Source organism: Chiloscyllium plagiosum, unplaced genomic scaffold (assembly GCF_037043375.1).
Source record: "Chiloscyllium plagiosum isolate Xiang-an unplaced genomic scaffold, Cpla_swu_hap1 HiC_scaffold_8, whole genome shotgun sequence".
NCBI classification, from domain to species: domain Eukaryota; kingdom Metazoa; phylum Chordata; class Chondrichthyes; order Orectolobiformes; family Hemiscylliidae; genus Chiloscyllium; species Chiloscyllium plagiosum.
This window is the reverse complement of record NW_028270146.1, coordinates 47,414,180-47,431,741: the sequence shown is the minus strand read 5'-3', so window position 1 is coordinate 47,431,741 and position 17,562 is coordinate 47,414,180. Positions and strand designations below refer to the sequence as shown.

The following is a 17,562-nucleotide window of genomic DNA, read 5'->3' as shown; positions in this document are numbered from 1 at the left end:
GAAAAATAGGGTGGTTATGGTAAGGGATTTTAAGTTTCCAAACATCGACTGGGACTGCAATAGTGTTCAGGGTTTAGATGGAGAGGAATTTGTTAAGTATGTACAAGAAAATTTTCTGATTCAGTATGTGAATGTACCTACTAGAGAAGGTGTAAAACTTGGCTTACTCTTGGGAAATAAGGCAAGGCAGGTGACTGAGGTGTCAGTGGGGGAGCACTTTGAGGCCAGCGACCATAATTCTATTAGATTTAAAATAATGATGGAAAAGGATAGACCAGATGTAAAAGTTGAGGTTCTAAACTGGAGATGGTATTAGGCAAGAACATTTGAAAGCTGATTGGGGGCAGCTGTTCGCAGGTAAAAGGACAGCTGGAAAATGGGAAGCCTTCAGAAATGAGATAACGAGAATCCAGAGAAGGAATATTCCTGTTAGGAAAGGCTGGTAGATATAGGGAGTGCTGGATGACTAAAGAAATCGAGGGTTTGGTTAAGAAAAAAAAGGAAGCATATGTCAGGTATAGACAGGATAGATCAAGTGAATCCTTAGAAGAGTATAAATGAAGTCGTATATTTAAAAGGGAAATCAGGAGGGCAAAAAGGGGACATGAGATAGCTTTAGCAAATAGAATTAAGGAGAATCCAAAGAGTTTTTATAAATACATCAAGGACAAAAGGGTAACTAGGGAGAGAATAGGGCTCCTCAAAGATCAAAAAGACGGCCTTTGTGCGGAGCCGCAGAAAATGGGTGAGATACTAAATGAGTATTTTGCATCAGCATTTACTGTGGAAAAGGATATGGAAGATATAGACTGTAGGGAAATAGATGGTGACACCTTGCAAAATGTCCAGATTACAGAAGAGGAAGTGCTGGATGTCTTGAAACACATAAAGGTGGATAAATCCCCAGGATCTGATCAGGCGTACCCGAGAACTCTGTGGGAAGCTAGAGAAGTGATTGCTGGGCCTCTTGCTGAGATATTTGTGTCATTGATAGTCACAGGTGAGGTGCTGGAAGACTGGAGGTTGGCTAAAGTGGTGCCACTGTTTAAGAAGGGTGGTAAGGACAAGCCAGGGAACTATAGACCGGTGAGCCTGACATCGGTGGTGAGAAGGTTGTTGGAGGGAATCCTGAGGGACAGGATGTATATGTATTTGGAAAGGCAAGGACTGAATCGGGATAGTCAACATGGTTTTGTGTGTAGGAAATCATGTCTCACAAACTTGATTGAGTTTTTTGAAGAAGTAACAAAGAGGATTCATGAGGGCAGAGCAGTAGATGTGATTTATATGGATTTTAGAAAGGTGTTTGCCAAGGTTCCCCATGGGAGACTGATTAGCAAGATTGGGTCTCATGGAATACAGGGAGAACTAGCCATTTGGATACAGAACTGGCTCAAAGGTAGAAGACAGAGGGTGGTGGTGGAGGGTTGTTTTTCAGACTGGAGGCCTGTGACCAGTGGAATGCCACAAGGATCGGTGCTGTGTCCTCTACTTTTTATCATTTACATAAATGATTTGGATGCGAGCATAAGAGGTACAGTTAGTAAATTTGCAGATAACACCAATATTGGAGGCGTAGTGGACAGAGAAGAGGGTTACCTCAGATTACAACAGGATCTTGAACAGGTGGGCCAATGGGCAAAGAAGTGGCAGATGGAGTTTAATTCAGATAAATGCGAGGTGCTGCATTTTGGAAAAGCAAATCTTTGCAGGACTTATACACTTAATGGTAAGGTCCCAGGGAATGTTGCTGAACAAAGAGACCTTGGAGTGCAGGTTCATAGCTCCTTGAAAGTGGAGTCGTAGGTAGATAAGATAGGGAAGAAGGTGTTTGGTATGCTTTCCTTTATTGGTCAGAGTATTGAGTACAGTAGTTGGAAGGTCATATTGTGGCTGTACAGGATATTGGTTAGGCCAATGTTGGAATATTGCGTGCAACTCTGCTCTCCTTCCTTTCGGAAAGATGTTGTGAAACGTGAAAGGGTTGAGAAAAAAATTACAAGGATATTGCCAGGGTTGGAGGATCTGAGCTATAGGGAGAGGCTGAACAGGCTGGGGCTGTTTTCCCTGGAGCGTTAGAGGCTGAGAGGTGACCTTATAGAGGTTTACAAAATTATGAGGGGCATGGATAGGGTAAATAGACAAAGTCTTTTCCTTGGGGTCAGGGAGTCTAGAACTCGAGGGCATAGATTTAGGGTGAGAGGGGAAAGATATAAAAGAGACCTAAGGGGCAACTTTTTCATGCAGAGGGTGGTGCGTGCATGGAATGAGCTGCCAGAGGAAATGGTGGAGGCTGGTACAATTGCAACATTTAAGAGGCATTTGGATGGGTATATGAATAGGAAGGGTTTGGAGGGATATGGGCCGGGTGCTGGCAGGTGGGACTAGATTGGGTTGGGATATCTGGTCAGCATGGACGGGTTGGACCGAAGGGTCTGTTTCCATGCTGTACATCTCTATGACTCTATCTATGACTCTGTATAATTGACGTTAGAGCATGGAAATGTTTCTGTATTAGGAACAAGGTTATGATGGACATTGACTTTAAAAGGCTTTAGGGAATTTGCTTCTTTAAAATAAAACATGGAAGTGATATGATAGCGTACCTCTTTCACATCCCAGTACACTCTGACCATCACTGGCAGCCAATCCAGCTTCATGACCGAGGATGAACTCTCCATCAAGAGGTAAGTACTAAACAGATCAAGTATAAAAAAAGGTAGATTCTTTTCAATTTAAATGGATGACAGTTCAAACTTATCAGCTTTCTAAATACTGAACAATATTGCAGGACTCACTGTTGTAGAGCATGGTCTGAGGTAATATTTCAACATATTACATTGTGTGATGTACATTATTTTTCCCTGCAGTTTTCAGTGATTATTAATTATTGTTAATGTGAGATTTCCATGCCTTTTAGAAAATTGTGAATACTTATTTCACAGTCTATCAGCATCAGCAGAGATTTACTACAGGATAAAGGATCCTCCAGTTTATCACAGCTTTGGAAATGTATTATTGTTGCTCTAGAATAACATTTTCAATTCAGTACGAGTCAAATCAAGGTCTCTCAGTAACATTGTGCAGCTTAGCATTAAACTGTCCATAACGTGCACTCGTTATATCCAATGTTTTCTTGGACTATGTACACTATGAGAAGTAGATTTTCTTCTTTCTATTAGCTGTAAAAATCCTACCTGAAAAGAATTTGACAAACTCAACTCAGTTCCTAATGGGCATGAATACATGATACTGCTTGTAATTCTGCACAAGTGGCTGTCTCTGAGCCAACAACATTAAGTTGCAGGTTAAATGCAGTAAAACAACCTATGACACTTCAGAGAAGCAATATTTGGACAAAAAAATGAATCATAGCCAAATATTGGCAGGGGTAACTAAAACTTGGTCAAATAGATATACTTTTTAAATCAGATATACTGTGGTAAAAGAAGGGAGAGGAGTAAAGTAACAGAGTGGTTTTGGGAGAGAATTCCAGAGTGTTGAATCTAGATGATTGAAGCAGGTCTGCCAATGGTGAAATGAATAAAGTGGGAGTGGGTGTCATGCAAAGTCAGAGTTTGAAGAATGTAGAATTTCAGAAGAGTTGTCATGTTGGATGAGGTACAGTCATAGGAAGGGGAGAGGCAAGGAAGTGTGTTTACACACATGAAGAACAATTTAATTTTGAGTGTTAGGAGGTAGAAGCCAGATAGGTGAGCAAGAACAGTGACAATGGGTGAATGGGACTGAGGATAGGATGCAGGCAACAGGTTCAGTTGAGTTGAAAGCTGAAGATTTGAGGGATGCCAAGAAAGCACCGGAAGACTTCAGTTTGGAGATGAAGGTGTGGGCTGAAAATGTGTTACTGGAAAAGCGCAACAGGTCAGGCAGCATCCAAGGAGCAGGAGAATTGACGTTTCGGGCATAAGCACTTCTTCAGGAAATGTCGATTCTCCTGCTCCTTGAATGCTGCCTGACTTACTGCACTTTTCCAGCAACACATTTTCAGCTCTGATCTCCAGCATCTGCAGTCCTCACTTTCCCTTCGAAGATGAAGGTGTGGGTCAGGGCTTCAAGAGGAGATGGACTGAGACAGATGCAATTAAGGCTAACTTTACAATGGTGAAAGTTGATGATATTTGTGATGGAGTAGAGTAGGAGATCATAGAAGACTGGTTGATTCAGCCCAAGGGCGGTTACTGGGAAAAGGATTGGAATTGGTAATGAGAGATGGCATTTTTCAGTGGTACTGAAAACAATGTTGGTTTCCTGATGCTTAATTAGATGAGTTTTGAGCTCATCTATATCTAGATGGTAAATAAGCAGTCTCAGCTATTAACAGTGCTGGTACTCTCAAGAGAGATAAAAGTCATAGATTCATGCCCCACCCAGAGACTTTTGTTCATAAATCGGAATAGCAGAGTTAACTGGAGATTGCAATTAAAGCAGGATCGAGGGGCAATGAAATTAGAGTAGAGAAGAAATGTTGAGTTCCACATAAGAAATAGGGACAAGAGTAGACTGTGTAGAATGTCAAGCTTGCTCCACCAACAGTACAGCCATGGCTGACTCTCCACCTCAACAACTGCATTTTACACTCTCCCGGTGTCCCTTGATTCCCTGAATATCCAATCTTCTTTCAATGTTTGTCTTGAAAATGCTCAATTACTGAGTAATCATAGCTCTCAAAGTTGAAGGATAAGAGATTCACAACCTTTTCAGTGAAGAAAAAAATTCTCCCTAGTCATAAATTAGTTTGAAATGGTAACTTTCTATTTATACACACCCAACTGGGGGAAACATTAATGATGTGTGCACTGTTTGCTACTGCTGTCACTTAGTGGTATCTAGCACCTCTGCTGGTATATAGCACAGTGTAAAAGTTGTTCAAAGCAACATATCCTCCTTTGTCTACACTGTCTCAGATCTGTTTAATGATCAGTGGCAGAGGATGGACCTCCGGCTAGGCTAAACAGAAGAGACACTTGTTTTAGTTACCAAGGTTGCATGAAAGCAAAAAGTACAATTTATGTTACTGTGAGACATAGTTACAAAGAACCAGCGCTCCCTCTACATTGTGTTGCTGCACATGCATGGAGCCTTTCTGAGGGTCAGTGCATGATGACCTCTGTGTTGACACCAATATGGCATTGATCCCCAGTTCCAGAGGACACTACTGTGCACAGACTTTGGAGATCCATGCAACCAAGAACAGAAACTCAGAAGGAATACTGGTAAGAACTGTAGAGAATATGTCTGCTCCCCACAAAGGTTTATGTCAAACTACTTGTCTCTATCCAAAGACTGCAAATGAAATCATCACATTGGGTGGAGCTAATGCAACTTGAACATTAACTTTTTCAGAACTATTTCCTTATACAACAGCATTATTCTGATATCCACTCCTAAGAATTATGAATAGAATTTAAGTCAGACTGCTGGAGCAGGAACTGTGGTGGAGGACAGATATACAGAGTCAAGTGGGAGGCCGCATGCTGGAAGCACCAAATCAGCAATTCACACTGGCACCATGGACACAATGAAATAACAATGTGCGCAAACTGGAGGAAGGCAAGTGAGATTGTTCAAGATCTCATCGAGTTGATAAGAGACATTAGAATCATAGAATCCTGACAGTGTGGAAACAAGCCATTCAGCCCAAACGACCTTGCGAAGAGTAACCCACCCAGACCCATTTCTCCTACCCTACATTTACCCCTGACTAATGCACCTAACCTACACATCCTTTAACACAATGGGCAATTTAGCATGGTCAATTCATCTAATCTGCACATCTTTGGACAGTGGAAACTGGAGCACACACAGAAAACCCACACAGAGAACGTGCAAACTCCACACACACAGTCCCCTGAGGCTGGAATCGAACCCGGGTTCCTGGCACTGTAAGGCAGCAGTGCTAGCCACTGAGTCACCTTGCCACTCTAACCACTGCTACTGACACTGATGAAGATCCCTCCTACTTGTATCTGCCTCTATCACACTATCAGATGTTGCATTTAAAATCCTAATTGTCACCAAATGTAAGTATTCCTCATACTACTGCTGGTTTTCATAAAAAAAGGTTCTGAAAGTGCTGCCCTTCCACCAATGGCAACAGTTTCTCTGTTTGGACACTACATGATTCTGAACAATTCATTCAAATCTTGCCATTTTTTTCTCTTCTTAAAGGAGGACATCCCTACCCCCTTTACTTATACATATAAATCCTGAAACCATTTTCATAAATATTTTCTGCACCCTCTCTAAAATCCTCTCTAATAATGTGGTGCTCAGAATTAGACACAATATTCCAATTGTGGATGAACCAGTATTTCATCAAGTTTAATTATAACTTTTGTACTTCATACCTGTGTTTACAAACACCAAGATGCTTCTTTAACTACTTTCTTGAGCCATCCTGTCATTCTCAACAACTTATGACCATACAAAGTAAGAATAGGAGTGGACTATTCAGCCCCTTGAACTTGCTGCACTATTCAATTAAACCATGGCTGATCTGTTTATTTCTCAAATTCTCATTTACCCCTGAGATCCACAATTTGTTTAATAAGAAACAATCTGTCACTGTCTTAACAATATTTAATGACTTCACCTCCACCGCCTTCTGAGGCAAAGTTCCAAAGTTGCACAACCCTCCAAGAAAAACAATCTTCTCATCTCTGTCATGAAACAGTAACCCTTAATCTTAAAATAGTGTCCCCTAGTGTCAAGACCATTTAGGATCTTACACAGTCCAATCAAGTCCACCCTTGTTCTTCTAAACTCCAGTGGCACAAGCCCAGTCTGTCCCACCTTTCCTAAAAGATATTTTGTTCATTGCAGATATCAATCTAGTAAAGGTGCTTTAACCACCTTCAATGTGTTTACATCCTTCCTTAAAAAAGACAACCAAAACTGTGCATAATATTCAAGATTATGCAGTTCCAAGATGGCGGTGAAGTAGGGTTCCTGAGCTGGAGCTTGTCCTACAATCTGCAGAGAGCTCGGTCACGGAGGCAGACATGGCAAGGGCAGCAGCTGGAGGTCCAGAGCGGAGACTTTGTCAGTTGGCCACGAGGCAGTTGATGTACCCGGGCAGAAATCTGGCAACTAGGGTGAGGTGGCTGGTGAATCTGGATGGTGGCTGGTGGTGAGATGGCAGTTTGAAGGTGCGGGCTCAAGAGATCAAACCCAGCGCAGGGGAGAGACACTTGTGGGGCTAGCCAGTGTGGAGCAACTGCAGGCCCATGGTTAAAGAAGGAATGTAATTTGGACCTTTTAACTTTATTCCTTACTTACTACTTCATACTGACAAGAACTGTAATGTTGAACTTTTAACTTACTTTTCTACTCCTTACCTCAGATTTTGCCTCTAGGTACCTTGTATCTAAGGTGGTGCTGTGAATGGAGACGTTGTAAATGTTTCCCTATACTCCTCTATCCCTCTGCCTAAGTACACATGAAAAATAAAACCTATTTCTAACTTGTGTGATCTCACCAATGCCTTCTATAACTGAAGCATTGTATTCTTACTGTTATATCCAAAGTCCTCTTATAATAAATGATCTTTATGCATGTGAACCCTAAAGTTTTTGTTCCAGCATCCCTTTCAGAATTGTCTTTTTTTTATTTTTTTCTCCTCATCCTTGTTACCAAAATGCATCATCTTACACTTCTCTGCATTGAATTTCATGGTTGCCCAGTCAACCAGCTTGAACTTTATCACTATCCTCATCACAGTCATCATACTTGCATCTTGAGTCTGCAAATTTTGCAATTGTTCCCTGTGCATTTACATCTAGGCTATGAATATATATCCAGACAAGCATTGTTTCTAGGGCTGACCCCTGAGGAACTGCATTATATAACTCCTTTGAATCCCAAAATAACTGCTCTCTATTCCTCTCCATTTTAATTATAAACCAAGGGCAGTGGGCAGACAGTATATGAGGGTCAAAAGTAAAAATCTTTGAGGAGAAAGTGAGGTCTGCAGATGCTGGAGATCAGAGCTGAAAATGTGTTGCTGGAAAAGCGCAGCAGGTCAGGCAGCATCCAGGGAACAGGAGAATTGACGTTTCGGGCATAAGCCCTTCTTCAGGAATGAGGAAAGTTTGTCCAGCAGGCTAAGATAAAAGGTAGGGAGGAGGGACTTGGGGGAGGGGCGTCGGAAATGCGATAGGTGGAAAGAGGTCAAGGTGAGGGTGATAGGTCAGACTGGGGTGGGGGCGGAGAGGTCAGGAAGAAGATTGCAGGTTAGGAAGGCGGTGCTGAGTTCGATGGATTTGACTGAGACAAGGTGTGGGGAGGGGAAATGAGGAAACTGGTGAAATCCGAGTTCATCCTTTGTGGTTGGAGGGTTCCTAGGCAGAAGATGAGGCGCTCTTCCTCCAACCGTCGTGTTGTTGTGGTCTGGCGATGGAGGAGTCCAAAGACCTGCATATCCTTGGTGGAGTGGGAGGGGGAGTTGAAGTGTTGAGCCACAGGGTGGTTGGGTTGGTTGGTCCGGGTGTCCCAGAGGTGTTCTCTGAAACGCTCCGCAAGTAGGCGGCCTGTCTCCCCAATATAGAGGAGGCCACATCGGGTGCAGAGGATGCAATAGATGATGTGTTTGGAGGTGCAGGTGTGCACGGACCACTCCCTCCGTGATTCCCTCGTCAGATCCACACCCCCCACCAACCCAACCTCCACTCCCGGCACCTTCCCCTGCAACCGCAGGAGGTGCTAGACTCGCGCCCACACCTCCCCCCTTACCTCCCTCCAAGGCCCCAAAGACCTCATGCTCCCATAGGAGGTTGAACAGTTCATCCACTTCACCAACACCTTCCACCCTGACCTCAAATTTACCTGGACAGTCTCAGATTCCTCCCTCCCCTTCCTCGACCTTTCTATTTCTATCTCAGGCGACCGAATCAACACGGACATCTACTACAAACCGACCGACTCCCACAGCTACCTGGACTACACCTCCTCCCACCCTGCCCCCTGTAAAAACGCCATCCCATTCTCCCAATTCCTTCCTCTCCGCCGCATCTGCTCCCAGGAGGACCAGTTCCAAAAACGTACAACCCAGATGGCCTCCTTCTTCAAGGACTGCAATTTCCCCCCCGACGTGGTCGACGATGACCTCCACCGCATCTCTTCCACTTCCCGCTCCTCTGCCCTTGAGCCCCACCCCTCCAACTGCCACCAGGACAGAACCCCACTGGTCCTCACCTACCACCCCACCAATCTCCATGTACAGTGCATCATCCGCCGTCATTTCCGCCACCTCCAAACGGACCCCACCACCAAGGATATATTTCCCTCCCCTCCCCTATCAGCATTCCGTAAAGACCACTCCCTCTGTGACTCCCTCGTCAGATCCACACACCCCCACCAACCCAACCTCCACTCCCGGCACCTTCCCCTGCAACCGCAGGAGGTGCAAGACCTGCGCCCACACCTCCCCCCTCACCTCCCTCCAAGGCCCCAAAGGAAACTTCCATATCCGCCACAGATTCACCTGCACCTCCACACACATCATCTATTGCATCCTCTGCACCCGATGTGGCCTCCTCTATATTGGGGAGACAGGCCGCCTACTTGCGGAGCGTTTCAGAGAACACCTCTGGGACACCCGGACCAACCGACCCAACCACCCTGTGGCTCAACACTTCAACTCCCCCTCCCACTCCACCAAGGATATGCAGGTCTTTGGACTCCTCCATCGCCAGACCACAACAACACGACGGTTGGAGGAAGAGCGCCTCATCTTCCGCCTAGCATCCCTCCAACCACGAGGGATGAACTCGGACTTCACCAGTTTCCTCATTTCCCCTCCCCCCACCTTGTCTCAGTCAAATCCATCGAACTCAGCACCGCCTTCCTAACCTGCAATCTTCTTCCTGACCTCTCCGCCCCCACCCCAGTCTGACCTATCACCCTCACCTTGACCTCTTTCCACCTATCGCATTTCCGACGCCCCGCCCCAAAGTCCCTCCTCCCTACCTTTTATCTTAGCCTGCTGGACAAACTTTCCTCATTCCTGAAGAAGGGCTTATGCCCGAAACGTCGATTCTCCTGTTCCCTGGATGCTGCCTGACCTGCTGCGCTTTTCCAGCAACACATTTTCAGCTCAAAAGTAAAAAGCTGAGATTCTGTAATGGGATGAAGTTGACTTGCAGATTGGATGGAGTCTGACTGCAGCACCTTTCACAATAATGTCCAGGCTCAAAGGTAATTGTGCAATGTAAGTAAAAGTAGGAACTATTTGAGAAGCATCAAAGGGTACACTTCTGGTATTTGTGCAATGGCAAGTCCAGAGTCAAGGAATTAGTTATGAGTCATTTAAAGTTGAACCAGGAGTTCAATGGAGTGAGTAATGGCCTCAGTGATCAATAGTGCAAAATAATGGACCCAATATTTCAGCAGGAAAGTGAGGAGCAATATGGCTGTTGCTTAATAGTACAGCAAGCAAGGGAGCTGGGGACATTTAAAAGCCAAATTGTAGGATTTGAGTATAAGAACAGCAGTGAGTCAGCTAATTATATAGAATACCGGGAGAACTAGCCATTTGGATATGCAACTGGCTTGAAGGTAGGAAACAGAGACCTTTTTGGACTGGAGGCCTGTGACCAGTGTTCAGTGCCAAAAGGTTCAGTGCTGGGTCCACTGTTGTTTATCATTTGTACCAATGGTTTGGATGTGAATAAATGAGGTATGGTTAGTAAATTTGCAAATGCACCCAGGAGGATACCTCAGAGAGCAATGGGACCTTGATCCAATGGGCTGATGGGCCAAGGAGTGGCAGATGGAGTTTAATTTAGATAAATGTGACCTGCTGCATTTTGGAAAGGCAAATCAGGGCAGGAGTTATACACTTAATGGTAAGGTCCTGGGGAGTGTTCCCAAACAAAGAGATCTTGGAGTGCAGGTTCATAGTTCCTTAAAAGTGGAGTCACAGGTAGACAGGATAGTGAAGAAGTGTTTGGTATGCTTGCTTTTATTGATCAGTGTATTGAGTATATGAGTTGGGAGGTCATGTTGAGGCTGTATATGGCATTGGTTAGGCCACTTCTGGAATACAATGTTCAATTCTGATCTCACAGCTATAAGAAGGATGTTATGAAATTTGAAAGGGTTCAGGGAAGATTTATGAGAATGTTGCCAAGGTTGGAGGGTTTGAGCTATAGGCAGAGGTTGAATAGGCTGAGGCTATTTTCTCTGGAGCGTTGGAGGCTGAGGAATTACCTTATAGAAGTTTAGAAAATCATGAGGGGCATGGATAGAGTGAACAGCCAAGGTCTTTTCCCAGGGTAGGGAAGTCTAAACTACGGGGCATGGATTTAAGAGGAGAAGGGAAAGACTTAAAAGGGACCTAAGCAACAACATTTTCATGCAGATTGTATAGAATGAGCTGCCAGAGGAAATGGTGGAGGCTAGTACAATTACAACATTTAAAAGGGATCTGGATGGGTACATGAAAAGGAAGGGTTTAGAGGGATATGGGTCAATGCTGGCAAGTGGGACTAGATTTATTTAGGATATCTGGTCAGCATGGACAAGTAAGGACCAAAGGTTCTGTTTCTATGCTTTACATCTCTATGATTCTATAATTGAGCTTGTTCCAAAACAAATTAGGGAACTGGCTCAAGGAAATCAATAAGAAACAATTCATATTAGGAAAGTAAATGAATTTTGCTCCGGATATTGTCTGAGCCCGAAACGTTCCTGAGGGTTAAGTCTGAAAATGTTCGCTTTTCTCAACATCCGATCACTTTCATTTTGAGAAACATAAACATTCACATTGGATAAATTTAAGATTGTCTCCTGATAAGTTTCTGGTTGTTAATCATAGATGCTTACTAGCTCTAATTTTAACCTTGCTTGCATTCAGTTCCTGCCTCCAGCTGTTATATTGAGTCATCTCATGAAGCCATGTTGCAATGTAGACATTGGACTAAGCTTGTCCTGTAATTCAAACAGAGCCATTGAAAAGAGGTCTACTCATGTCAAGTTTCATTTCAGAGGGTGTGGTTAGGTTCAGTTGAATTCAAATTCAACACAATGTCATGCAGTTTTAGCAGCCTGATAAATGTGTCATTCTCTCCTTCAGTTCAACTGTGATTGAATCTAGGGCAATGTGCCAAAGTTTTCGTCATGTATTTCCATGCCATGTTTTTGAAACCTCAGTAAAGGCCTCATCAAAACAGAATATGGGTGAAACTTGATCTATTCTTGATGAAGCTGTGACATGCTTGGTTAAGGAAGGTATAGTATTGCATTATAAAGCAGTAGGCACAAGTAGGAATTTTAGTTGTCCCAATGGATTAGATGTACTTTAGATACATTTTTATACCCACACAATATTAATCACACCTCCAGTAAATAGTAAGAATCTCAAGTTTTATCATTGTATCTTGGACAGACTCAGATGTGTTAACAATGGGTGTGGGCCCACAGCTCACTCAGAATTTGACAGTTACTAGACAATATTGCTAACAGGGCCTAAGGGTAGCTTGTTTGTGAAATTACAATGCCTCAGTCAAACTGTTTTTGAGGGTAGCGTGTGGGAAGTTTCATATATCTGATCAGGAGAGCTCGTCACATCGTCTGTCCTGTGTTTTAGTTCAAGAATGTTTTTTGTTGTTGTTGCTCTTGTTCAGCAGCTTGAGATGTTTTACCAAATGAAATGCACCATGCAAATGTGCATTTGTAAGCACTAGATTGTGGAAGTGTTCCATTCCCTGCTATAAATTTGACACATGGTGAAAGAAATAGGGGAGGAAATGGCTTAGTTATTAGGGATTTTAATTTAAAAAACACCCTCAACTTTGTTCCTCATACCAAACATACTTTTGGAAAGCTATCAATTTGCTTTTGGGTTTGGTTGACTGTCTAAGATCAATGAGCAGAATTCCTCTTTACTAGAATGAAAACTTGGCCTTGGAGAAGAACATCAATCCCCTCTCGCCCCTTCTCGGTGATTAAGTGCTGGGTGAGAAGGTCCATGGATGTCATTCTCTACCCACTTAAGGGCATTAATTTGCCACCTCACTGATCACTTGCCTCGCTGGCAGGGAAGAAAAGGTAGCTAGTTTCCCAACTGGCAAGGCATCTCCAATTCCCCAGTCTGGAGTCAATCAGAAGTATGGCTGTAATGAGAGGTGACCTCTGAAAGCCACTTTGGGTTCTTTGCCTCTGATCCCCCTTGGTTTATCTCTTTCTGCCACCCAGACAAGAAGATTAATAAAAACCTCTTGCCATGTTACATCTGAATTAGGCTTTGACCAATGAATGTTAGGATTCAGAAAGTGCTGAATTGGCTAGCAGCTATGGTAACCCAGATCACCAATGTTGCGATTACTGATAGGGCAAGACATTTGCTTGCATACTATCAACAAGCTGACAGACAGAAGGTGCCGCAAGTTTTCTCACCAGGAGGGGGCAGCATGTTAGTCACCACCAACATGCTCACACACCTAGACAAAAAGTAGGAAAATAATTCTTTTAAGGATAATCAATGCTGGGAATTTCATCAGGGATTTTCCCAAACATCTGCATTAATTTAGTGAAAATTTGGTGGAGACATTGAAGTTGTACGTTTTTAAACCGAAAACAGAGAACTCATTAACTATAATAATTTCAACACTTCAAACTACACAGCATTTTAAAGCTTACTTGTTTGCCAACCTAACAGCAGTCTTGAATCTAACATTTTTTTTAACCAATGCCCCTTCCTTAAGAAAAACATAATGTTATTCTTACCATTTCCATCAATTCAAGTGGTGATTGCACGAAAATGCTTAAACTCTGAAAGGTAACGAAAGGATTAAAAAGTAAACTTCTTGTAATGCTGTGAACAGAAAATAAATGGAGAGGTGCAGGACAATTCTGTTTTACCTTATCTTGAGGAAATAAGACTCTGTCATTCTTACAAGGAATTCTCCCCTTGTCCCAGTTTGTAATATTGTTAAAGTTGGTGTCAGGAACCCATTGTTTGTACAAGGCTCCTGAAAGATCTTTAACAAAAGTATTATGAGATAATTAAAATAAACCTGTAGAAATGAAAATGACTAGAGAAATAGATAATCAAATTTACCCAACAGATAAAGTCAGAACAGGAGTTTGAAGCAGTTTATACTTTGTTTGGGTCGTGGAATTTTCAAACATCACATAGCTAAAATGGAGAGAATCTGGCTCAGTTTGCCCTTGTACAGAAAAGAAATGTACAGGAATGGTGTTGGAAACAGAATCCATGTGAGATTACAAATCAAAGAAGTTATTTTTGTTATAAGTTGGATGCTTTGGGAGAATGGCAAGTCAAGAACTAAACAGGGTGGCATGGTGACTCAGTGGTTAGCACTGCTGCCTCACAGCACCAGGGTCCCAGGTTTGACTCCCGCCTTGGGCGACTGCCTGTGTGGAGTTTACACATCCTCCACTTGTCTGTGTGGGTTTCCTCCAGGTGCTCTGGTTTCCTCCCACAATCCTAAGATGTGCAGTCACATAAATTGGCCATGCTAAATTGCCCATGGTGTTACGTGCATTAGTCAGGGATAAATGTAGGGGAGGGGGGTCTCTCTTCAGAAGGTCGGTGTGGACTTGTTGAGCCAAATGGCCTGTTTCCACACTGGAATCCGGATTAGAGTGGTGCTGGAAAAGCACAGCAGTTCAGGCAGCATCCGAGGAACAGGAAAATTAATGTTTCGGGCAAAAGCCCTTCGTCAGGAATAGAGCCACACTGGAATCTAATCTAAATGGAATATTCTTTCAGACAGCGAATACACAGTCAATGAGCAAAAGGCCTTCAAATACTTTGAATAGTTCTGGGATACCTTATAGTTCACAAATGACGGCAGTCCCAGTATCACGTACAGGCACACTTCATTCAGCTTATCTCTTATATGGTACGAATGTTTTCTGCTGTTTCAGATAGTTAGGGGTTAGCCTTTGATTAATGATAGAACTCTCATCTCTGAGTTAAACTGCAGGAAATAAAATCACTCCTGGCAATTTAACCTTTGGAGTCCAGATGTCATTCTGGTAAATTTATGCTGTCCTTGGAGGAAGGGTAACTTATCTTTTCCAAGGTGTCATGAACAGAGGCCCCAAACATAAAAGGTACATTTGATCATCCTTTTTGAGTACCTATCTACAATATTTTAATGATTTGTGTCCATGGCTCTTTCAATCTTTATGATTTCTAGCTTAACAGCATTTAGAAATTATTCAGATCTATCTTTTCTAGGTCCAAAATGGATTACCTCATACATGCTGATATTGAAATCCATGACCCACATTTTATCCATTCATTTAAGTATTAATATTTTGTGTTTGGAGTTTCCCATCTATGCTGCTTACAGTATTGCTGATCTTTGTGTCATTTGTAAAAATGAATAATACATGGCTCTTTATCTTGTTGGCCAAGTCACTGACAAAAGTGATACATTTTTGAAACCCAATACAAATCTCTAAGGTACACCGAGAGGCACATAATGTTTACCAACTTCTACTCAGGATAAAATAACAAAGAACTAAGAACAATACAGCACAGGAACAGGAAGGGCAAAATGTGTCAGCCCTCCAAGCCTGCGCTGACACATTTTGCCCTTCCATACTGAAACTGTCTTCACTACAGGATCTGTATCCCTTTATTCCTTTCCTATTCATGTATTTGTCAGGTGCTTCTTGAATGCTGCTATTGTGTCTGCTTCCACCACCTCCTCTGGCAGCGTGCTCCAGGCACTCACCGCCCTTTGTGTGAAAAATCTGCCTTATACATCTCTTTTAAATCCCACCGCCAGCCCATACCGTGAACCTGTGTCCCCTAGTAATTGACCCCTCCACCCTACGAAAAAGCTTCATACTTGCCACTCTATCCATGCCATTCACAATCTTATAAACTTTTTTCAGGTCGCCCCTCAACCTGCTGTGTTTCAGTGAAAACAAACTCAGCCTATCCAACCTTTCTCCATAGCTAAAATCCCCCATACCAGGCAGCATCCTGGCAAATCTTTTCTGTACTCTCTTCAAAGCATCCAATTCCTAGTGTGGTGACCAGAACTGTATGCAATAACGGATGTTAAAAAGTCAAATGTTTTGGCTGGGTCACAACTACTCCATCTGAAATTAAATTGGCTGTCATTTTGGAGGTTATTTTTGTGCAACTTAGATTGATTTCTAATAATCATTTCTATGATTTGATCAATTTATGATGTAGGTCGATAATTTATAGTCATCCAGATTCATTTTAAGTTTATTCTTTCAAATGGGATGGCACAGTGGCTCAGTGGTTAGCACTGCTGCCTCACAGCACCAAGGTTCCAGGTTCAATTCCAGTGGGAAGTTTGCACATTCTCCCTGTGTCTGTGTGGGTTTCCTCCTGGTGCTCCGGTTTCCACCCACAGTCCAAAAATGTGCAGGTCAGGTGAATTGTCCATGCTAAATTGCCCGTAGTGTTAGGTGCATTAGTCAGAGGGGTGTGGGTTGCTCTTCGGGGGGCCGGTGTGGACTTATTGAGCCAAAGGGCCTGTTCCCACACTGTAGGGAATCTAAATCTAAAAGTGACATTAATCACGAGTAACTGCTGCGGAGTAGAATTATGCCTGTGATACTGGGAACATGCTTTGATCTACTGTTTGTTCCGGCTCATTCTGGAACTCAAAGGTTGCACAGATCGTAAAATAATAATAAACTCCTGTTGTTTATTTTTCCACAACAATTAATCCACATATACCCAAACTGTCAATTCTCCCCATTGTTACAGCAAATGTAAATTTAGGACTGTTGGTATTGTCATTACATGGTCATTGTTTCAGTACCCTAATGGAAAAGACACCAACCGTCTTTTCTGAGGAAATCTCCATCTTATACACCTGAGCAACCCCACCTTTCCGGACTAAGGTCATTTTATAATGACAAAATAAAACTGTCTGTTTGCTTCCTATTCATCCTGATCTTCAATTTAGCTATTTCCTTCAGTCAGACAAATACTAATGTTACTCTATGGGAGACAGTACTTACGGAAAAGAAAGCCAAAGGAGATGAAGTATACTGCTTTCATGTTGCTTAATCCAGGAGGAACCATTTTCTCAGTGGTTACGCAATCTTTGTTTGTACTGTATCGTAAACTTTGAACAATCTGTGTGAAAATGTCATGTGAAGTGAATTACAATACAGTAGTTAGATTGTAATGAAGTGCAGTGCTTGAAATGATAAAATAAAACAAAAAGTGCTGGAAATATTCAGCATATCAAACAGCAAGAGAAAAACATTGTTAACGTTTCAGGCCTGTGATCTTCCATCAGTTCTTTCTGCAGCTGTTCGACTACTGAACCAAGAAATTACAAACTTACATTATACTGCAGTTCCAAAACCTTTAACATGGACCATAACCTTGCCAGCATTCTATGGATGAGTATAGGAAAAAGTCACGTGAGACATGCTGTCATTTGACATACCTCTTCTGATACTTCCTGTAAAAATATGTCAACTTTACCTTTCACGCTTTCTTCATTGAGCACTAATAGGGTCCCAACCCTTAACTATCTCTACCACAAATATTTTGCTTTATTTCACCTC

General features: G+C 42.7%; 1 protein-coding gene across 2 annotated transcripts in view; it reads right to left on the bottom strand.

Annotated features, from left to right (window-relative positions):
• amn (amnion associated transmembrane protein) overlaps positions 1-17,355 on the bottom strand; it is a 53,547-nt gene extending 36,192 nt beyond the window's left edge. For both annotated transcript variants that reach the window (XM_043698472.2, XM_087989479.1), the window contains exons 1-5: positions 17,337-17,355; positions 17,005-17,122; positions 13,882-14,000; positions 13,747-13,791; positions 2,607-2,694 (exon numbers count right to left, since the gene is read on the bottom strand). In XM_043698472.2, coding sequence (XP_043554407.2) covers positions 2,607-2,694; positions 13,747-13,791; positions 13,882-14,000; positions 17,005-17,068 — 316 coding nt within the window. In that variant the 5' untranslated portion in view covers positions 17,069-17,122; positions 17,337-17,355. The remainder of the gene's footprint in view (positions 1-2,606; positions 2,695-13,746; positions 13,792-13,881; positions 14,001-17,004; positions 17,123-17,336) is intronic.
• Between the last annotated feature and the right edge of the window lie 207 nt (positions 17,356-17,562).